Raw genomic sequence first — 23856 nt, 5'->3', positions numbered from 1 at the left:
TGATGAAGCATATAGAAGAAAAGACATATGGGAGATTTGCAGAACAGCTAATGTTTCTGAGGTTGAAGTGGACCTACACTGTAATTATAATGGTACCTTTTTTCCTTTTTACCATTCTTTTTTAAAGTTTTATGTAAATTCAAACCAAATGTTGACTGTAAAGTTTCTCCACTTTTACATTCCACTTTTCTTCTCCTTTTCAGGAATGCCAAACCAAGAAACAGTCTTTGTAAAGACTGTTTAAATTCAAATTAAATTTCTGGTTTCACTTAGTCGTATGGGCAACATGTGCTTCCACTCTTCCTGAAACACAGTGGGAACACAGGGCTTTAAAACTGTAATCTGAAAATCCTATTTTCTTATGAGCCTTATTAATATGAAATGAGTCAGTGATAGTCTCAAATTCCAGTTAAAATAATAGAAGAGCATTTCATAGCCATTCCACTACCTTATCCTCACTCATAAAACACAGCAAGCTCACCTTTTTTGAGCTTTTGAAAGTTAATTTGACAAAGTCTGTTTTGGAATATGTTTTTTTTCTTTAAAATGCAAACCTGCAGACATTTCCCAGGCCTCACAGTGGCAAACACACAGGTAATTTGCAAGGAGATGAACCATAACGGAGCCACACTTCACTCCTTCAGCTCCTGCTCCCAAGTATTTCAGCACATCATTACAGGTTCCCCTCTCCACTCCCATGCACCCAGTGCATCCAGTCAGCCTGGCTAAGGGTGAGTGGGACTGTTGCCCCCCACTTTAACGCAAGAGCTCTTTGCTCTTCAAAGAGTTGCCCAAGGACTCATTCTCCAAGCAGAGACTTTTTTTAAAGGGCAGTAGTTACTGTGGGAGAGTGGAATAGCCCCAAGAGCCCTGAGCCAGCATCCACCAGAGCCCAGTTCCCACATTCGCTGCAATGGCCCCAAAGAGAACAGCCCTAAAGGGATCATTCCTCCCCAGTACTCCTTGTGGGGATGCGGCTATTTAGGGTATTGAAGCAGTTGTATGAAATTATGCACTAACAAACTACATCTTACAATATTTTCCTGATTCCAGACTCAAAATATTGGGGGGATTCTATGAAATAAGTGCATGCATTTGAACAAAAATTTGGTCATTGAACCCTGACCGCACTCTCAAGTAGCCTTGTGCCACAACTCCCCTCATAAAAACTGAGCTTGCTCCACCCTCTGTACCACAACTTGTCTGCTCTGGTGGTCAGAAACTCTCACCTCTATTAAATCACAGCCTGTTTACTCTCACTTATTCTTGCTGCCAGCACTGTGCACATATGTTTTTTTTCCCTTGCCTAATACCAGACAATGATTTCTTCACAGACATTCCTATTTTGTTCTGGTTTTGTGAATGTTCTTTTAAATGCTATGTCTTCCACTCCTCACCAATCCCTCTATACTCTTTCGAGCAAGAAGAGCCTGAACACTTCCAAGAACTAAGCTGAGATCATTGAGTCAAATAGGTCACCTGGACAGAAAGAAGTGGTAAGAAAGAAACAACCCTATAAAATACTTAGGGGAGAAGTAGTTAAAATGGGAATTAGCCAACTTACTATGCCAGCTATCATTTCTGTGTATTTCCCAAGGGAAAACTGCGCACAGGAGTGTGCTGTGCAGACAAGTTACCATCTTCAGAAGGAGATTCTGACTCCTGAGAGCAGGACAACAAAATGAGAGAGACTGGATGAGGCAGAGAAATTCAGAAACTGCACCTTTGGGACACACACACATGTGCTCACACATGCACACATCTTCCAAGCAATCAAGCTGAATCCTGCTGAGAGGAGGGAGAGATTCACAGAGAGAGTTCAGCAGGTCCAAGTATATTAGAGCAGTTGCCAGCTTAAGGCAGGACTCAGGTGGGAAAGCAGGACGTGATCCAGTGCTGGATGTTCCCTGCTGAAAGCTGCTGATGTTTCTTTTTTTTTTTTTTGCATTAAAAGTGTCCCTCTAGAACTCAGAGCTAACCAGAAGGAAGGAGCACGTTGGAGTGATGACAATCTCTCTCACCAGGCAAACAGATGGGGGAGTTGGGAACCTTGGAGAAAACCAGAGGGTGATCACTAGATCTACCCCTCTTGTAAACAAAACAACAGGCCAGAAAACCTAAGTGGACCTGCTGTATGGGAAAGTAACCACAGAGTCACTCCAATATAGTGCTGACAACAAAACTAAAACAGTAGTAGCTCCCTAAGTGTTTTAAGCCTTAAGAAATAAGAGCAGTGAACCTAAATACTTACTACAATCAGAAAACACTCAGACTGTGAAAGTGAGGCAATGAGTGGACCTTTGTAACACCAAGATATAATATGCATGGCACAGACAGAGTAGGCTGTGCTGATGGCGTAGAAATGATCAGACTAAGCATGACAGCGATTAGCACAGAACCTGCAAGAACTGAAACGCAGAACTATGCAGAAAAGCAGTAAAGGCAGTGAGAGGAGTTCTCATAGAGGACTTTCATTATCCTTATACAGATCAGGCAAAATAGCATATAATGCAAAAATCCCATTTAGGTGCTGTTTCAGGGAGCATCTGCTTCGGAAGCCTGGGAGAACAGGTGCAACTCTTAATTTGAAATGACCACAGAGAAGGTTATGGGACAAATTGACAAAAGTGAATACTAACAGATGGTACTCACCCTCCCTGCTTGAAAAGAGCTCCAGAATGCAATAGCTGACTACACACACTAAAAATTGGTGTGCAGCTTCTTTTCTAAAACTGACTTTGTACTTGAGGACTAGGAGGTGGCACACGTGGTTGCAATGTTCCGAAAACATCACAGGTGAGATCAGGGTACTACAGGTCTGTAAACTTGGTATCAAATTACCAGAAATTACAGAAAGAGAATAAAATCAATGGAAATACAGTATGTGGAAAGAGTTAACCTGGCTTTTGTAGGTTTGTCTCACAGACCTATTGGAGTTCTTTGAAAAGGTCAACAAGCCTGTGGATAAGGGTGATCTGGCTAATATAGTCTACTTGGGTTTCCAAAAGGCATTTGACAAGGCCCTCACAAAAGATTTCTTAGGAAACTAAGCAGCCATGGCTTAAAAGCAAAAGTTCTTGGATAAACAAGTGGTTAAAAGACAAAAACAGAGAGCAGAGGGCATGATCTTTCTTTCAAGAGGAGAATAGCACCAATGGACTTCCACATGGAGCTGTTCCAGGAACCACACTGCACAACCCACTTCTAAATGACAAGAAGAGGCTAAGTAGGGAGGTGACAAGATTATTTAGGAGACAAAACGAGAGACATCTGTGAAGAACTGCAGAAGGACCTTATTAAGCGAAGGGTGATAAACCAGAAGAAGAAATTGAATGTAGATAAATGTAGTGATGCACATGGGAGAAAATTCATGTTTTACAGCATAAAATGATGCCCTTGGAACTTTCCATAAAATTGTCAGCTTTCTATTGGCTCAAAAAGGCAAACTGAATCCCAGGAATCATTATGAAAGAAGTAAAAAGCAAGGAAAAGAATACAGAGCAGAAATATTTGCATATATTTCCCTGTCAGCCCCTCCTTTCCAATAACTTGAACTGACTGATTCCATTCAAGCAAATTTGACAGAGGTGGCAATCTCAAATACTTACAAGTTCCAAAACCTCAATCTCATTACTAGCACTAGTGAAAACACAGCAAAGGCTTGTTAATCCCAGCAGCCTCAGGAGGATTTGTTGCACAGCATACACCCCTCTCCTCTAAATGTAACTATTTGACCCCTTCAGCAGTAACAACCTAAGAAAGTAGAGCATGACAAGCAGCAGCTATGCAATTCTTTCTGATGTAAGAACTCAAATTCACCCAACTTGATAAATATGTACGAGTCTCCAAAACTCAATGCATATTGAATCTCTGTTGCAAGAGTTTCTTCTCTAATGACAGTCTATACTAGCAATAAAATCTATTTTTATCTAAGAAGGAAAATACCAAAATAATGTGAAACAAATAAAAATTAAATCCTAAAATTTTGAATATAGATTTTTTCCTCAGTTTTGGGGATTTTTCTAAAGATGCACTCCATCAATTATGTGGAATTTACCCTGCAATTTACTGTGAGCTGAAGTGACTGACAAGAGCAACCAAGATACCTCAGGCAAACCAGGTCACTCAGACTTTTTTCTTGCTGTTTTGTGATTAAAGATTGACCACAAACCCCTTTACTTTCTGCAGAATGACATGCTTGGTTACTTGAATATGCAGGCAATTAACATAGAGATAGCATGCATTTAAAAGGAAGTCTCATTGACCCCCATCTCTTGACTGCAGCCTTTGCCCTGAAAGCAAACAGCTTAGCAAAAATATTCAATTAATAAAAAGCCATGAAGGGCAACAAGTCCATTTCAATTAATTTAAAAATAAATAGTGTTTACTGCTCTATGTTTAATAAGTTAATAAAAACCAATACCACTACTAATATCAAAAGTAATAAGGGAATGTGCCTGAAATCTTTATAAAGAACATATACTTTTAAAAAAAATTCTTGTTTTCTCCTTTATTTGGAATAAAACAGTATATTCTATGTGCAATGAAACAAAGAAAGCCTCTACATTTGAGCCTCATCAGTCTTGCTTCTGCCCATGTCCTATACCAAGTGTGACACTTCAACTTGCTGCAGAGACTGCAATCCCGCAGCTCAAACATGCTTTACTGCTTCCACCCTCTCCTCTCACACCTGTATCTCCCTCCCAAATTCTTTGTTGGGCAACACCAACACAAGCTCTGGCTCCACCACAGATGAGCAAGTAGTGAACTCCTGTAGTTATTTCAGGTGAGAAAATCTAAACCTATCCTGCATTTCTTGTATTGGGAGCACTGAGTGTCCATTCTATCCAGTTTCCCATCTTCTGAAAATATTTAACTTGATTGTATTTGAAAGTCCCTGTCCTCTTTTGAAGTCCTCGTCCTCATTTGTTTTAAACTGGACAATAAGTTGTAAACTTCTATGCGCATGAAACATTGAAAGTTTAGAGACTCTGAAAACAAAAACCACACTAATGAAATTTAACCATTTGTAATTTTTTGATCAAACACAGTTTGGGGGTCCAGAGAAACCATATATCACACCACTGCCATCTAATGGAAGAAAAGATCAGCTGATCATTGGTCCTAGGAAAGACCCAGTCACACAAAAACTATTTCATCAAGTAGAAGAGCCATTTCTACCATCCCTACTGTGGCCTCCTACTTTTCTCATCTATAAATTTAGTTCTTCTCAAAACATTCTGGATTAAAAAAACTTACTAAATGTTATCCAAATGTAGGACTATTCTCAGGAGAGCTGAAAGACTGGTTTGGGGTTTTCTTTTGAGGAGAATTCAGTATTTCAAAGAAATGTCATTTAAATTCCTTTAAAAGTCATAAGATTACTCACAGTATCTACATTAATTGTGGACCCTGCTGTGTTTCAAAGACCTGTGCTGCAAAGTCCATAGAACAAAGTTGCCTTTCAATTTGTTTTTACAGAGTACAATTGTTTTTGGTACCACTGATTAGTACCTAGAGCTTTATGTGGCATGGCTACCAAAACCTAAATAGATGGAGCAATATTAATAATACTTATCAGTTCCTTCCCTAGAACTGGTGTGGGTGGGTTCTTTGATCAGCATTGAGGGAGCTACATCTTTATTGCCAGAGGTTATGATTTTTCTCATGTATTGCAGATCTATTCCTACTCAAGCAATCCTATGCCATCTCCAGACAGGCAGCCCTCAAACACTATGAGAGACAGATTTAATAAAATGATGGCATGGTCTATCACTAGTTTATTTTGACAGTATTCTATCTCCCAAGAAAGAGAACACTTCCTTAATTCACTTTGGTAAGAGAGCTCTACTCTTCTAAACAAAAGCCAGGGACTTGCAATAAGAGGTGACATCTCTGCTGGCATAACACAGAACTGAAGTCACACTGTAATTCACAGATCTGATTCAGAATGGTTCCTGTTGGGTACTCATGTTCAATAAAAGGCTGCCAATTGGATTCCTTATCAAATTGTCACTATATCAAGTCAGCATTTGTTTTGGATATGCTGCATACTCTCACAATGCCTAAGAGAGGGGGGTCTACCAAGACTAAAGAGTCCTCCTCTTGTCTCTGCCTGGGCGTTTCTACAGGTCATATGCTGTGCTGAAGGTCTTGAGACTTTTGAGAAACTAACTTCTGAATCATCCCTTTTAGAAGAGATGACTTGCCTTGAAGCAACCAGAGGCCAAACAGATTTACTGGTGTGTGAGATGATGTGTTATGGCATCAGAAAAAAAATAAATTAAGAAAAGTGATTCAGCAAGACAGTTGAAAAAGCCAAGACATTGTAAGGAAGTGTTCAGCAAAGCTGATTAGGAGCCACTGTTCAGAGAAAAAAAAATTCTCTTCCATTCACTTCTGTGCTATGAAATAGATATTTCCAAGTCTGTTGAGACCACTAAGAGCCTACTAACATTACCCAGTCCCAAAATGCATTTCAAGCACATGCCAAACTACTGGCAAAGTTTTATACACACCAATGAATCAAAACATTAATCACTGTGTATAAATGGAAATTTTACTTTTTTATTTCTCTGCAAAGAGACAAAGTTAAACCAATTATTTGTCAGTGATACGGGCCTGCAGATTTTGGAAGCAGTAAATTTATAATAATCACAGATTAGATATGTCACAGAATACTTGAGCATCTTGGGTCTCCTTACAGAAAATATTTGCTAGGCCATGAGTTCATTTATGAAAAGATAATGACCCAGGAATTTTTTTCCTTAATTGCAAAGAAGCTGTTTAAGAAAGTATCTGGGGAGTTAATTAAGAAGGAGTTTTCTCTGTAGTGGACCTGGCTTTAAACTCAACAAGCAATTTTTAGAGGACTTTAGAGTACTGTTTAGATGCAGTCAAGAATGTTTGCTGAGGTACAGCCACATTTTGCAGACATGGAGGCAGGTATGTCTCTGAGTGTTCACCTCAGCAAGGCAGTGCCCAGTGCTGGCATCCTCCAGCTGGGATGGCTTGCTCAGCACAACTCACTGAATCCTTTCTTATTTCACTTCAACAAACATGGAAAGCGCTCAAAAATATACAAACAGGACAACCTCTACCTTCAAAGTAAAGTGAGATTTTTCAAAATACCTGCACATTTTCCAGGACATGTAATGCCTGTTGGCCAGCCCAACACATGCCAGGAAGATAGATCACTCAACGCTCCCCCTGAGTGCTATTGCTTTGTTATGACACCTAAACATCCATAAATACATCATCTGTAAGTTCAAGGGGATAGCTACATACTCATTTTTGAATATACATATGCACTTTTTTTTTCTCCACATCTAGTTTTGGTAACTTCTTGAAACGGTCAGATTTACAGACCATCAGAGCTCATGAGCCCAGAGATCAAGCAAGCTTTTGTTTTATAAGTTGGGTGGGTACTTGCACTTCATTTGTGAGTGAACAACCTCATGGGTTGTTATTTTATTTTGATGTATACCTGCCATCAGGGTGTTTAGATGTCTCCTTCAAGTATTTTTTTCTAAAGACTTGGCTCTTGCTTTCATGTGGTTACATAGAAATTTCATTTTTCAATTTAAACAGCAAAAGAATTATCTCTACCTTTACTTATAAAAACTATATGAGTGAAAGAAAAAAAAACCCTGAAGTTCAAAAACAAACCCAGAAAACAGACTAAAAAATCTCCAAAAAATTGCAATTCTTTAACAACTAGCCTCATGTTGTTTAATGTATCTCTTTTTACTGAAATCATAACATTGCAAGTTTGCTTTTCTCCTTTTAATTGTTTTAAAATAGGGACTCAGTGAAATACAGTTTTATCAGCTTATTTAGTGCACTCTGTTCAAGAGAGTCAAGACCAGAAGGATCAGATTAGTTGTGACTGCTACAGGTCAGCAGTGAGATGGATCACAAAACCATATATAAAACTTGATGAATGCTTGCCCACACTCAGCATCTGTCCTTAATTCACAAACACCTCATTGTCAGAAAATCTGCCAAAGAAATATATTCCATATTGCTACACTATTAATAACTTGAGAACTATTATACCACTGATTACATAACACTTCACAGTGGATCAAAAAAGACAAAAAAAAGGCAAATATGGAAAACTAAAGGACAAAAAATCAGCACATCTATTGTCTATCCTGGCATCGAAAACAGGACTGATTTATTTGCTACACAAGTCTAGAGTTTCAAAATTAAATAAGTCTCTCTTACGAATTATTTACTTTCTACAAGATCCATTTCCCCTTGAAGCACACTGTGCATGCCCTCCTAGTGTGAACAGTTTACAGTCTGTGATCAGGCACAGACAGACCTACTTGTCTGGATTTTTTTCCCTTTCAAAATGGCAATTCTGAGAATCATAAATTTCACAGCACAGTTATTGTAATTTGAGCTTATTCCCAATAAATAAAATTTATTAACTAAATAGCATTCTATGTAGCTTAGCTCTTTCCCACCGGCTTATTATTTTACATAGAGTTGCTTCATGTTGCTAATCACAACCAAATTGTGCCATCTTAAGTACCAGAATATGAATTAATAAAGAAAAAATGTGCAATTTCACATAATTGCAAATAACCTTTAGTCTTCACAGAATATGTGCAAAAATTACTTCTAAAATTTGAAGTCATGAAAGCATTCTGTCTAACATACATACCCGGGAATATCTACAATATTCTTATAAGCTTTGTTGATCAGAACACCAGAGCAGAAGGCTTCAGCACATTAAGCTCTAATGCATTAGAGCATTTAGGGATGATGGTGAACTTAAGCAGAGGAGGAGCAACACTGACAGGACAGGACAGGCTCTTTTTGGGGGATATGAAACACCACTTTATTATGCCATTCCAATTACCTCCAACAATGATAGTAAGCCTCCAGCTATTCCATTTTTGTTACACAAATAAACTTTCAATTTATAAAATAGGCCATGGTAAATTTTAAGTCCTGGTCTAAAAACAGCAAGAAAAACAGAGAAATAAAATTGTATGTGATGTTTGGTGGTTTAACACAGATGACCTCACAGCAATTTTTTTGTCATAAACCCAACCCAATCCTAATGCCTGCGCATCTGCATTCCCAGTTTTTGTATTTAAAAAACGAATAAATCATTGCTAACATTTCTCAACAAGAAAAATGTCATTATGAAATATTAAAATTATAAACAGAGTCTCTACAGTTCCCCTCATCATGTTAGGAACATTTCTCTCCTAAGACAAACACTGCTATTCAACAAATCAAGTCACCCATGGTTTAAAAAAATATACATAAAATGAAGAATATGCCTTTGAGGTGTTTGACTCCTACACATTACTGTGATTCATAGGTTTTATTTATTAAAAAAATTCCCACAGATGGGATTTCATACTTTTTGCCATTCCCTGTGCTCATCTTCTAAGGTCCTAGCAAAATACTCAAAATCATACGAACTCCTGATTAAACCAGGAAGCAAATCTGCATGCATGCAATTACGGTGTCTGCAAGGGCAGACACAGATGACAGTAATTCATATGCTAAGAAATGGGCTTGTGTATTTGGCAGATTAACTGTTCTGTATTCCATTGCTATGAGGTATGGAAACTGTACTGTGAAACAACCATTACTCATTCCCTCAGCTCTAAGCACGTAGGTTATATCAAAAGCGAGCCAGTCTGGAGAGGGTGGGGGGTGAGGGCTGAAAGAGAAGAGTCTACACGTTTCAGATTAACGCTTCTCTTGAATGGTTTCTTTTATTTCATTTCCCCTACTTTTTAAATTAGCAAATACAGTAGGCCCAGAAGGGAAATGTGCAAGGGGAAGAAGGAAAGAAGGGAGGGAAAGGGAAAAAGCAAAAGCAGCCAAAGCTCTCCAACTTGTTCATTAGGGGGGTTGTGTTTGAACATCTGAATGAATCATGTGTCTGTTTTTCATTATTCTCCATATGTATTTGTTCTCTGCTTTGTTCAGAGATTTCTGGCCATGTTGTCATGACTGTGCTTATTTTGTTTTATATATTGTTCTATTACAGGGTGATTGTTACTTCTCCTCTGTCTCACTTAGCAGTTATGCCACCAACAAAGACCAATCTAAAAATGAGAGGTTACGTCAAAAGGTTTCCCTAGTGAACTCCCTTGCAGCATCTATGTTTACTGGAGATCTGACTGCTTCATTCACACCAGGAAGAAATCCTCAAATAACACTATTCCTTAGCATGACAGGAATGTGGTGGGTATCTTTTTAATGATCTGAGGAATATGGGAGAATGACTTAAAAGTGCACTGCAGAGTGTTTTCCTCATTTTTCCAAAAGGAAACCTAATACTTCTTGCTAAGCAGTAACTCATTGTAACAGATTTGCTGTTACTTGGGGGTTTTGAAATAATTTCTTTGCTAAATTAAATATTTTCTACTTTCAGCTTTACTTTATACCTTGGTCAACAGACAAATGACACAGAAATAAATTTTAAAATCACTAATCATGCGATAACTTCTATCATCTCCTTCAATTTCATCCACACTACTTCACTGGATACACATCACAGGAGGATGTGCTCATTTAACAAGATAATCTCATACTTGGCAGAAAGTGAGTGACACCCAGAAGACTGGAAAGGAGCAAACAAAAAGCCTGTTTTTTTCCTGTTTGTTGTTTGGTTGTTGGGTATTGTTGGTGGGTTTTTTTAAGGAATAGATGTAGATGCCAGTGTACACGAGATACTTTCAACTTCTGGAAAAATCTTATAACAAGTAGTCATATAAAACCATTCACAGACCCTCAGGGGTAACAGGTGATTAGTACCACACAGCATGGATTGAGCAAGAGTAAATAATGCCATATCACAATTTTGTCTAAAAGTATATAACCACTCTTATGGATAGCTCAGTACTGTATATTTTAGTTAAAAATTGCTTCTCTCTCATAACTTGAGCAGATGGGAGTAAAAAGGTCTACCTGAAAAATGCTGTGATGTAGGTGTCAAACTGATCAGGAGACTCAATTTAAAAATAAGTTCTCAATGGCTCAGTGTTGCCACTACTGGTGTACTGAGAGGGTTTCCTCAAAAGTCTTCTGGTATTATTCAGTCTTTTCCACATTATCTTGTCCAGTGGATTAGAGAAACCATTTATTAACTGTGAAGAGGATACTAAAGAGGTAAGTGCTGCAAGCACTCTGGAGGCTTAAGATTATTCTCAAATCTTAGTAAATTACTGAGCAGCCAGGAAAAAATGGGATAAAACTCAATACAGACAAATGAAAAGTTCTAGCTTTAGGAGGGAATAATCAACACAGAACAGAGCACACAATAAGGAATGCCTGGCTGGCAGTAGTGCTGGAGAAAAGAATAACAGAACTGGGGACTGCAGAGAGTCTCTTAGCAGAAATCAGCACTGTTGTTCTCATGCAAGACTCTGTGCCTCACAAATGCATCTATATTTAAAATATATAGTTATTTATATGTATACATCAACAAAGACGAGAATCATGGGATCACAGAGCAAATGAAATAACCTCTCCATACTATTTAAAATTACAAGATTTAAGGCATCTAAAACCCTATGCCCAGCTCCAAGATCTTCAATAAGGAGTGAGCTAATTAGAGAGAGACCAGAAAAATGCCATATAATCAGTAATTTAAATAAATTGCCTTTAAGGAAAAAGTTAAAGGACTAGTGGTTAGTCTAAGGTAAAAATAAAGCAGATGCAGAGCAGTCTTCAAATATATATGCTTGCTGAAAAAAGTAAAGGAAAAAACTGCTCTGCACATCTACTCGGGATAAGAAAAGAAGCAATAGACTTAAATTGCATCAAAAGAGATTTGGGTTAGACATTAGGAAATGCTTCATTATAGTGAGGAGAGGGAGTGTTATCACAGATTGCCTGAGGAGCTCAAGGAATCTCCACCACTGGAGGCCTTTGAGCGAAAGTTACAGAAATACCCCTGAGCAGTGGGTTAGAGCCCATCCTGCCCGTAGGCAGGTCCTGACCTCTTCAGGTCCCTTCCACTTCTGATTCATGGGAAGTTTTTGGATTTGTTTTGTTTTTAGCCTTACTGAAGAGAAAGGGAATTGTACACAGCATTTAAAGCAGTACAACATCTATTCTTTTTATGCCATGAAGCATACTGTTAATAAATCCAATTATGTTTATGATCTTTTAATGGCACCGCTTATGTCATAAAGATCCATCTTTGAAAATACAAATAGATTTCTCTGCCCTACAGTGTAATACAACAGCATGAAAGCAAATTTTTACAAAATTCCAGCTCACTGTTATATGGCTCCTACTACGATAATCTCAATGCTAACTACAATGTAAAGAACACCAAACCCACACATTTTTCTTTCTCAAAATTCTACCATTCATATTCTTTACAATACGTTCACTTCACGTTTTGTGTTTCAGAGATCCATTTCTTTCCTTATTTACCACTGGCAATGGGAACATAGGAAGCTCTCAAAAAAAAAAAAAAATCCATCAAACCCCAGACACAATCAGGTCTTATTTCTGCTGTGATATTCAGAGAAATACAGGGTGATGTTACCAGAATTCTGCCAGGACAATACCTCAAGGAAATAAAACACACATTCAGGCAAAAGCAAATGTATGGCAGCGCAATTTATGATGATGGCCCATGACCGATTGGGTTGGTGGAGTTTTCTAAGACAAGAACAGCATTTTCCCAACTTTTCTTCTGAGCAGCTAATGAATGCTGTTTCTGGTAAGCAGTCATACACTTCTACTAACTTCAAAACTGTCTTTTGTACAGATGGCAGGATTTTGCCTCATCTCCTGATTTCCCCAAATGTCTTCTCTGTTGCTTCTCCTCACACCTTATTTGGCCACTCATGAGTTATTCCTGAACTGTAATACCTTTCCTTTTCACTAACTCATACAGAAATGTTATCCAGAATGTGCTTCTTATCAGAAGATCCCACTCTAGCAGATCTTATTACTCCAAAAGGATTCTGTATACCACTAGTGTAAAGTTACAGAGTCATTTTAAAGCACAGCTTCTCCCCTACAGATTCGATGACACTGCAGACTCATAAATAACAATTCTAGTCCTGAGATACTACTAGACATGTTAGTCTATATTTATGTCAGCAAATATAGCTATATACACACATATGAAAAGTTATATTTCACTAAAAATTGTTTTCATACATTCCCAGAAAAATTAAGAACATAAAACTGAAAGAAGAATCATTTTTATATCTTGGAACTTATAAATCTATTTGTGTCATAAAGAATATTCCATTAAGACTTCACAAAAATATAAAAATTAGGCCACATTTTTCTTTGGGAAACTTTTCCCAAAGGTTTCCCAATTTTATATAGGAGATCAATTTGCATCACTGATGACATCATTCAAATCAGACAACACTATGTGGTTAGAAGGTAATTTACTCTTTTGCCGAAGCAATTTAGTACTTGTTCTGATTTGTGATTTTCATTTTGTTTGTTAATGAAAAAAATTAATGAGCAATGTTACTGGAAGCACAACTCAAAGCTCTGGCATTATTAAATATGTTTGTAATATACTGTGCACTATGTTGATTGCACAGTTGGAGCCAAAGGTTTGGCAGTCAAGCAACCAGTCAATCATTCAAACTGATAATGAACTCACAGGGTGGACACTTTGCACGTACCTTTGCACTGATTTGTGTTTTTGTCAAGGATTGCCTTTGTGGATACAATTTTTCCATACCTACAGAGAAAACAAAAAACAGAAATACATGTTACTATATTTTAATAAAGTACAGAGAGATTTTTCCATGCATATAACACATATACTAGGAAGAGATCTAGTGCTCTTTAAAACTGTTTGTCTGATAATCCTGGAGAGGTTCCTTCTGCCAATGTAGTTCAAACCATACCTTCAGAGTTCACTGGAAGAGCAGTGGTCATTTACCACATCCTGTCCATCCTCTGGTTCATTCATTACCAAAGCACAAACACCAATTATAGTAAAGATTTTAGAACACTGACACTAGTAAAGAGGTTTCTTTGATTAAATTAATTAGGTTTGCTTAAAAAAAAAATTGCTGAAATACAGGTTGACCACACTCCTCCAGGATTAACAAAAATGTGAATCGTGGCCATTTTTCATATGGATGCACACACAACTGGGTTCATGTGTGTATAAACACTCTATTCAGTTCCAATATACAAAGGCTTTGAGGTTTATGTGCATCTCCCAGCTCTTTGCAAGATAAATGTTCATAGTCCTTTGAATTTATATCACCTCCCATAGATAGCATGGCACTGCATTGCAATTTGATAGACTGGGCATGATGAAGAAGGAATCCAGGCAGCTACAACTTGTTATATTAAGCAAGTGGACCATAAAATAGGTATCTATGTTTACCTCACAAAGATTAGGACTAAAAATGTAGACTTAATAGCAAATATCACAAAACCCCAATAAAAGACCACTGAAGATAGAATTTATGGCTGAATATAAGACACAGGAGAACATACAAAATAATCTTATTTCTCCTGATATGTTTTTATTGAAAAGAACTTCCTCTAGAATGTCCTTTCCTAGTTTTTCTTTTTAAAGCATTATTTATACTCTGATATATTGGGCTTTCATTTGGCGCGCTTTTCCACAGAACACAAATTTCTCCATCAGCAAAGAACATACTACATTATAAAAAGAGAATGGTACCATAACTCACAGGGTAAAATGAACCCCTGATTTTGGGTACAGTACCCAGAAAACACTTAAATATCTCATTAAGGGGCAGTAGCACCAATGGAAAAGAATGGGAACAGCCTGCCTAAACATACTCTTTGATATCAGCAAAGATTAGAGTCCATTTTGTGCTTGACAAAAAGTTCTCAGCTAAAGTTTCCATATTGTGACATGTAACCACTCAGTTTAAGATCAAGGGCACTGTCTCTCCATGTCTCTTTACCCTTGTTTTCATGATTGATGCAAAGTGAGACTTTCCATTTCACTGTTTTTCCCTTCCTTAAGAACCCGCAAAAACATTTGTTTCCATTTGACTTTCATTTTGAGGAGGGAAAACATGCTTTGCTTTATCTTGTTTCAGTCTGAAACCAGTCAGGAGGAGGAGGGAAAACTGACCTAAAGGCATTAACAAGTTGTGCCAACTAAGTCGAGCCTCAATTCAGCCACCTACCGGGAAACAAAAAGAAGTCATACAAGCCTTCCTTCCCTTCACCCCCTTCATCCCCATTTATTTTGTTGGCTCTGTAGACCAGCAGGACTCTGTGCTCTGAAAGCAGGTGTAATCCATTGTACACTGCACTATGATGGGTACATAGGCAGGTAGTTGTGAGTTTATTTGCCATAGCTGGCTCCACTCCAACCAAATACATAACAGATTTAATGTTAACCATGAGATCACATGCTTTTCTAACCTCAGGTGTTTTCCAGAATTGGGGCCTTTATACTCACTTATGTTCCACTTAATTTTATAATTCTTCATGGTAATACCTGAAGTTGACTTTGGCATCCAAGATACTAAAGTGCATGCCTTAAGAAGGCAAAGCCTAATTCTCTGCCAGTGTGATTTATGGTTGTTCAGTGGGCCAACTTACCCAGCAGGAAATTTGGCCTGTGTGGTGCATCTTCATTTATTTCATTTATTTAGATTGAATATCAAATATATGAAAAACATGCAAAAACATGCCTAACTTGTACAGTAATAGGCCTCTGACAGATATATGGAAAAACAATCCAACAAAAATCAGTGGCTAACCCACAACAACCTCAAACAAAACACAACCCTTACCTAAACTTTCGCCAACAAAAACTAACACCCAGCCTGCATTTCAGTTCAGCCACTCCTAATGAATTGATATGTTGTTTCATCCAAGTCACGTGAGAACTAAAAGTTCACATTTCTTGCCAGAGACAGGCATTTGTGGTTCCTCTGCTTTTATTACAGATTTCCCAGACTTATTTTCTACACAGTGTGATCCTGCAAACAGTTACCCTAGAGATTTTACTCACAGAATCCAGTTGGGTTCAGGAGACTTTTCCTCCCACATGCACAGTTATGTGCACACCTTCACATTTGCAAAAACAGACATCAGAGTGGTAAGAGGCACCACAATAACAAACACTGTTATAGGCAATTAGCCATATGTCGGCGATTTAATCTACTGCTGTAAACCTTGAGTGCTACCACAAGAAAGTAATTGGAATTAATTTTGACACTGCTTTACAAAATATTTCAAGTAATTATTCTACAATAATCAGAACATCAGTTCTGATGGACAATGTTCGTTTGTGTGCTGCATGAAATCAGGAAGGTATTTTCTTCCTACAAATGTAGTCATCTTTCTTTCTCTCATGTTTGGAGAGTGTTATAAAGCTACATCTCCTCTCCGAAGTTGTTTGGATTTCTCTTTGTGAGACTTTTAATTAAGATTTGAAGCACTCAGAAGTACAAAAAATCTATTCTTCAATAGGAATGCTCAAAGAAATAAGGATAAAGTACATCACAAGATCTGACCTTTTGTTTTCTTAAATTTAAATGGAAACTACTTTAAAATTCAACAGCCTGCACACCTGTCTTCTAAAAACTACTGATATCATTAATGTAAAAAATACCAAGTATGGTCTGCTTGCCATGGAAAAAATGTGAGCACTGTTTAATTTCTTCCTGAGTTACAGTTCACGGAGGTACTCTTTCAAAGATTTTGAATCAAAAATTCTGTTCATAAAAGTATAACTATAGAATTGAGTTCCTCTCAATACTGTATTACCAACCCTTCAACCTAATGTCTGTATCATTAAGGATAACCTAATTCATCACACTATCCAAGGAAAGAAACATAATGAATCCGTGAGATGGCTACCTCAAGAATGTGTCTACTGAGCATCTGAACTGGAATTGCTATTCAAAAGATATCTAGACACTCTTCTTGAGGTGTAATCTAAATGCATAGTGAGCACAAATAAAATTAAGTGGTTTTAGAAATCCAATTAATCATTTATATACAATTATGCTTTTAATACTTTTCCATAATGATAATAATTTTCATGTGAAACCCCACTGTCAGATTTTACATGAGCTTCCATATCAGGATCAACTGCACAGACTAGGAATTCACCTCATGAAAGAAGGACCCATGCAGTGAGATAGTGACTAGCAGTCTTCATTGTTTCTCATAATACATCAGGACTGCCTAGAAAATGAAAAGATTTAAAAACTGAAGGTTTCAGAATGGAGAGTTACTTGGGGAACTCATTGTCAAAGCCCCCATTGATGCTTCACAGAGCACATCGTTACAAAAAGCTATCATACACCTTCCAGGAGGGAAAATTTGTCACAAAATTAAAGACACACTTGTGGCCTTGGAAGTCACATACTACCAGAAACTGTGAGAGGATACCAGAGTAACAGCATCACATGTTGTCCCTGTTTTAACATCAGGTACCTCCACTGCTGCTGAAACAAATTCCTATCTGACCCAGTCCAGACTTAAATTCCAAGATTAAACTAGGGGTGGCAATACCTTCTTACAAACATATACATTTTTACTTTCTCATGTATATATCAGTTTGGAGTGAAACTGTTCAAGTCATCTGATACCCACTATTAAAATTCCAAAGGTCACTAAAAAACTCTTCACTTACAACCAGCAGTAACTCACACCATGTCACACAGAAGGTAGAACTAAGGGAAGAGCTCACAGTGCTGTGCCCAGTGAAGCAATCTCCCTGTTCAGTCTTGTCTACAGAGCTGTATCAAAAATCACTCTTGAGAGCCCCATCCCATTGCTCCCCACATTTTCAGACTAATCAGCAGACTCAGGAAAAATGCAAGCAATACAGAATGAACCCTTAACGTACATCAAAGTTGCAGTATCAATAGATCATTTCCAGATTTCAGGCAGGCGATCGATCAGCACTTACACTGCAGACAAAGCTCAACCCATCACTTCCAGGGAGTTATGTGATAACTCCTGTTAAAATGGAGATAGTTCCTCAAGGAAACACTTCAGCTGCAAGTGATACCACTCACAAGATGTGGGAACCTTACCCACTGCCCATGCCAACCCAAAACAGACAGGAATTTACTCTCAGCACACAAAGGATTTGAGCCATTTCTCCTTCTGCCTGTGGGAAGCTGGGGTGCAGGGAAGGCAAATGGACAAATAGGGTTAGGGGGAAAGTGAGATGCAGCTGGAGACTAGTTGCTCAAGGCAGAGGAACCAGGTGGCACCCACTTCACTTCTGGCAGGCTACAGGAAGCTGGCTGAGGGACAGCTGCGACCAGGAGCTGCTATGTTGAAGAAAGGATTTTCTGGCAGGCCCGGCTGGTTGGGAACACTCAAACGTTTCAGCTTTTCCATGTCATTATGGAAAACAAAAGCCTCTCAGATAGGTATGTCATATTCTGGCCTTCAAGCCATCCTTCAGGCTGGCCACAGCTAGTCCTGTAACATAAGACGACTGCCAGACAGGACAGGATGAGTCTCTCGCCACTCGCTGAACTCGGTGCTGCACACACACTGCCATCCTCATCTACAAGGCAATGGGTGCACAGCCACGTACAAACCATTGTACTGGCTTTCGCCCAATCTCAGTTACTGCCTGAATGCTTCAAATAGATATGAAACTTGGAATTGAAACTCAAGTAACAAGTATACAGAGTTCTTTCTTCCTTACTTAAACCTATGAAGTTATCATGTAATTTCCAAATTCAGAGCTTAATAATTATATCCACAGCATTCAGGTTCACTCAAGGCCTCAAGCACTGCTCAAAGCACAATCCACCCAACTGAAAATAGTCTGCATTTCTGGGCATTTAGGTAGTATATGCTTTTATCTTGGGAACTGTTGTACTGGGATGAATTTGACCAGCAGTAATTGGATTTAGATAAGCAACTCAGAGGCTCTTTCATTCTTGTGAATTAATATCTAAATAGCATAACTAGGTTTATTTTGTTTAAAGCAGACCTATTAGGCCAATCATGGATTTTGGGAGAAAATAAAAAGCCCACATTATGGATACCTAAAGTACAGAAGAAACTCCTGCTGAATTTCTTGGAGAGGCATTTTTCCTATAATACATTGCCACATGAACTTATGACATTCAAAGAAACACAAAAGAGAAATCACTCCAATATTTTTTTATTTGCTTGATAACCTCTGGGCATTTCATCTACTGCATGGCATGTTAAATGTTGCATTTCCCCCCCCCCCCCCAAAATACAAGATATTAGTATTCTATCCCTTAACAAAGGCTGAGTTGCTTTGTTGTCCTTTCTCTGTACATTATCTTTAATTACAAAAAAAAACCCCAAACAAACAAACAAAAAAGTCAAACTCTTTTATTCACACAAAAAATACAATAACAAAATACGTGCCATTTAGTGCAGCTCTTATTTTTACAGACTAATGTGTGGTTTGGGGAGCAAACAGAAGGAGCTATTGGTGGGAACCTATGGTGTACTGGACTGACAAGACTACTTCTGTAAGAGTTTAACATTTGGCTGCTCTGTCTTCTCTACTTACTTCAGTCTGGCTGTCATGTTTACAAATATCATTCCTTCATTCAATAAAATACAAGATTTTGATACTGCCTCTCACAGGATCCTTCTCAACAAAGTGTTCAGCCTACAGTTGGATAAACACATCATGTGGTGGGTGAGCAATTGGCTCACGGTCAAGCACAGAGGGTGACAGGGAACGGAGTGACATCAGACTGGTGACCTGTCACTAGTAGGATTCCACAGGGCTCCATCTTGGGCCCTGAGCTCTTCAACGTCTTCATAAATGACTTGGATGCTGGACTTGAAGGGAAACTAAGTTTGTAGGTGACACAAACCTGGGAGGAGCTGTTGACTCCCTCAAAAGCAGAGAGGCCTTACAGAGACCCGCAGAGAAATGAGAGGATGGGCAATCACCAGCTGTATGAAGTATTACAAAGGCAAGTGCACCTGGGATGGGGCAACCCTGGATGTACAGACAGACTGAGAAATCAGGTACTGGAAAGCAGTGCCAGGAAATGGACCTGTGGTTCCTGGTTGATGGCAAGTTGAATGTGAGTCAGCAGTGCCCTGGCAGCAGGAGGGCCAACCACATCCTGAGGGGCACCAGGCACAGCATCACCAGCTGGTCAAGGGAGGGGATTATCCTGCTCTGAGCTGCACTGGGGTGGCCTCACCTTGAATATTGTTCACAGTTTTGGGCACTGCAGTGTAAAAAAGATGTAAAGCTATTAGAGAGTGTTCAAAGGAGGGACATGAGGATGGTGAAAGGTCTAGAGGGGAAGCCGTGTGAGGAGCTGCTGAGGTCACTTGGTCTGTTCAGCCTGGAGAAGAGGAGACTAAGGGGAGACCTCATTGCAACTACAATTTCCTCATGACAGGAAGAGGAGGGGCAGGCACTGATCTCTTCTCTGTGGTGACAAGTGACAGGACCCAAGACAATGGCCTGAAGTTATGTCAGGGGAGGTTTAGGTTGGCTATCAGGAAAACATTTTTTTCTGTCAGAGGGTGGTTCCCTGAGGAAGTGGTCACAGCACCAAGCCTGAGTTCAAGAAGTGTTGGACAACACCTTCAGGCACATGGTGTGATTCTTGGGGCTGTCCTGTGCAGGGCCAGGAGCTGTACTCTGACGATCCTTTTGGGTCCCTTCTGACTCACGATATTTTGTGAAGTTCATAAAAAAACTTAAGAGTAACAACTTGTCCAAAAGTTCAGAAACACCACAAAAACTGTTAAATCCTTTGGTTGAACATCTAAAACAGCCTTGGACTTTCAGAAGGGCTCCTGCGTCATTAGTACCAAACTCAGACCATGTATTTCTGTTCCTAACAATGCAGTTAGGAGCCTCGTTTTAAGCAGACAGTAGTGAATATTGTAACATGTATAAGAAGAGATTTTTTTAAGGGAAAGCAAGCTGATGAACCACTAGTACAGATATTCACTACTAGGGGTGTAATGATTTCACTCATATATGGGCCTATTATTCACCACCATCCCATGTGCACTGAAAATATATTTTTCAGAACCAGAAGAGAGAAAAGCAACAAAACCCATAAAATAACTATACGCACATGTCCATGAACATTATTATTGCTTTAGACAAATAAAACCCAAGATCTTACCATTCTATTGAATACCAGCTACATGTTAGCCTCTGAGGTTCTTTCCTTCTATTTCAGACTAGGGATCATGCCATTCACTTTACACTGCATATATAGATCATATCAGAAATCCTGCTTTTCAGAAGATGCAAGTACCATTTATCTCCATTCACAGGGCTCTAATACAGCCCTGGAAAACTGTGCTAGGTCCCTTGGTACTCTTTTATTGAAGAATAGCTAAAAATGACAGGTGCACCTCACATTCAAGTTAGAAACGTATTTACAAGACGACACAGATATTTATCGAGAGAGTCACACTAATCTGCATTTATATACTTATAGATGATATGAACCTTCACCTCCAAAAAAATAATTCCAAATGAAAGTGTATGTGCTTGAAGACCTTTTGTAAATGTTTAAAGTACTTGGGAAATTAAACCAGGTAAAACAGCAGTTAAAGTAAACGAAATTTAAACAGACATTACACTTATTAAAATACAAAGACCTTGAACTTTCAGATCCATGAGAAGTATATCACTTTAGTAGTTCAAAGGTAACTTTTCCAGTAGCTTTGTTCTTTCCTTGCCAAAATCAGAAAAAAAATTTTTTGTCAGCTTGTAAATGAAATTAAGTGGTTTAATCCAACACTTGCAGAAATCAAAGGCAATTTTTCCATTGCCTTCAGTAGGTACAACCTCAAATCCTATTCACAGTGTTTATAATAAGGCTACAGATTTGTCACACTCTTTGTACCCAAGACAGAATAAAATGCCACTTACTTATGTGGCAATCCCCATAAAAACCTGACATTTTACAGTGTTTTTCCTCAGTTTGTTGCAAGTAAGACACTTGGCTATTAGCTGCAGCTTTTATTCTAAATGCTGTTTATTCTTAATTAGTGCTATGTATCATATTCATATTAAATCTGTGTGTTTGAATATTGAAGCTATTTAAGACTATTTAAAAATTGATTACATTATTGTAGATAATATTTAAATTAAAATGATGACATTTATATTTTTGCTTTGATAGAAAGCTATGTTTTCCCCTCACAGTTCTGCCATAAGAAATAACCAATGTTAATAATTAATTAGCAAAATATTCTACAATTGCTAAATTAAGTATGGAAAACAAAATTCATGCACAAATTAATAACTGATTTCATGCAGTACACTTCAGTCCTTCTTCTGGGCCATCATTAAATCTTCAATTACTAATTATTCCATATTTTCAAGAATTCAGATGTCTTAAAAAATAAAATGTAATTTTTGTTTGCAGACACACAGCAGTGCTGCTACATTTTCTGTGTAATGATAGGATACATTATTGGGAAGCCAGTTTAGGAATCTGAAACCCTTCACAGTCGTGATTTACTGCAGCCTGTCACAAATTATAATGCCAGGCACACCCTGATTTTTAAAGGACAGTGGACTTAAAAAAAAGAATCCAAACCTTACTTTCTCTACTATAAAGACATTGTTCATCAGCATTGGAAGAAAAAGTACATCTTCAAACTCAAACAATTTCCTCTATCCAACATTTCAATGATTTTAGATCCTGTGGAAATAAACCCCCACAACATGTCATTCCTGTGTGTAGAATTTATTTACTTTGTATGTTCCAGCATGCTGTGCTTTCTTGTATCCAATTTGTCATTCACAGTCTTGCTTACTTACGGAAGATTCATTGTTAAAGTACAGTTGGTATGAACCAGTATGCCAGCATACCATGATATTAATCTCTAAAGTATTCAATCATTTAACAATAGCCTCATTATTTAAGGGAACTCTGAGCATTCAGTTTGTGCAGATTTTCTGACATCTCACTAAAACAGTTTAATCTTAAAAGAATATAATTACTGCAATATAGTGTAAAATATATATATATATATATACACAGACACATATGCATCAATCAGATGGTTCCTGTAATAATAGCCAAGAAAAAAAAAGAATTAAAAACAAAAGGAATTGTAGATAAAAGCAAGAACTCCAGCTAACCACCGGGGACTATGAACTCAAACTGATAATTTAAAGCTGAAGCATTTTATAGGGTTCACGTAGAGGCCATTTGAATCAAATGTGTGAGTGAGACTTCTTGAGTTCACAGATCTCCCATTTCATTATTTACAAATTAGAAGGCTCCAGGTACTTGGGATGTCTTTGGAAACAATGTAGTTTTGAAAGGAAACGTTTCTTTGAATTTTTACATTTCGAAATACATATTTCTGGAACTACATCACAGAAATTAATCTTTTGCTTCAATATATTTATTTTAATCCTTTTATTTCCAGGGCTGGAATGTCACAGTTATATTCATTTTCCAAAGGCTGAACTTTGACAACAGTGGCACAGAGATGCACATTTTTTTCTGCCTGAAATTTTCAAGGAGAAACAGCAAGAGCATGGATTTGGATTTTTATAATTATGCGGACAAAAGTTCACACTGCTTACCCAGAACTGGGACAGAATAGCTCTGTTTTTTGAGTGTCTTTGAATTTTAACTCCATCAAGTATATTTATAAAAGCAAAGATTTTTCAGACCATTTATTTGTCCCACTTTAACATAAAGACAGGTTCAGGAGAGTATGTGGAAACAAATTCCTTGAGGCTTTTGGCCACTATATTTTTAAATACTCATGCACATGTACAGTTTCAGGCATGTTGAACTGAAGCAGGACGATCCACATTTCTTGAAGTTAAATTATGTTTGTGGGCTCATAAATTAACGTGCTTGTTTGGTGTGGAAAGTCCTCCCTAAAACCTGACACAGCAAGCAGCTG

At 38.0% G+C, this 23856-nt stretch overlaps 1 protein-coding gene across 4 annotated transcripts in view; it reads right to left on the bottom strand.

Annotated features, from left to right (window-relative positions):
• RBMS3 (RNA binding motif single stranded interacting protein 3) overlaps positions 1–23856 on the bottom strand; it is a 708641-nt gene that overhangs the window by 307746 nt on the left and 377039 nt on the right. For all 4 annotated transcript variants that reach the window (XM_071561125.1, XM_071561126.1, XM_071561127.1 and 1 more), the window contains one exon: positions 13647–13705. In XM_071561125.1, the coding sequence (XP_071417226.1) occupies positions 13647–13705 (59 nt within the window). The remainder of the gene's footprint in view (positions 1–13646; positions 13706–23856) is intronic.

The sequence above is a fragment of the Pithys albifrons genome, chromosome 7, assembly GCF_047495875.1.
Source record: "Pithys albifrons albifrons isolate INPA30051 chromosome 7, PitAlb_v1, whole genome shotgun sequence".
NCBI classification, from domain to species: Eukaryota; Metazoa; Chordata; class Aves; order Passeriformes; family Thamnophilidae; genus Pithys; species Pithys albifrons.
Note: the sequence above shows the minus strand (reverse complement) of the source record. Positions and strands in the feature narration are given on the sequence as shown.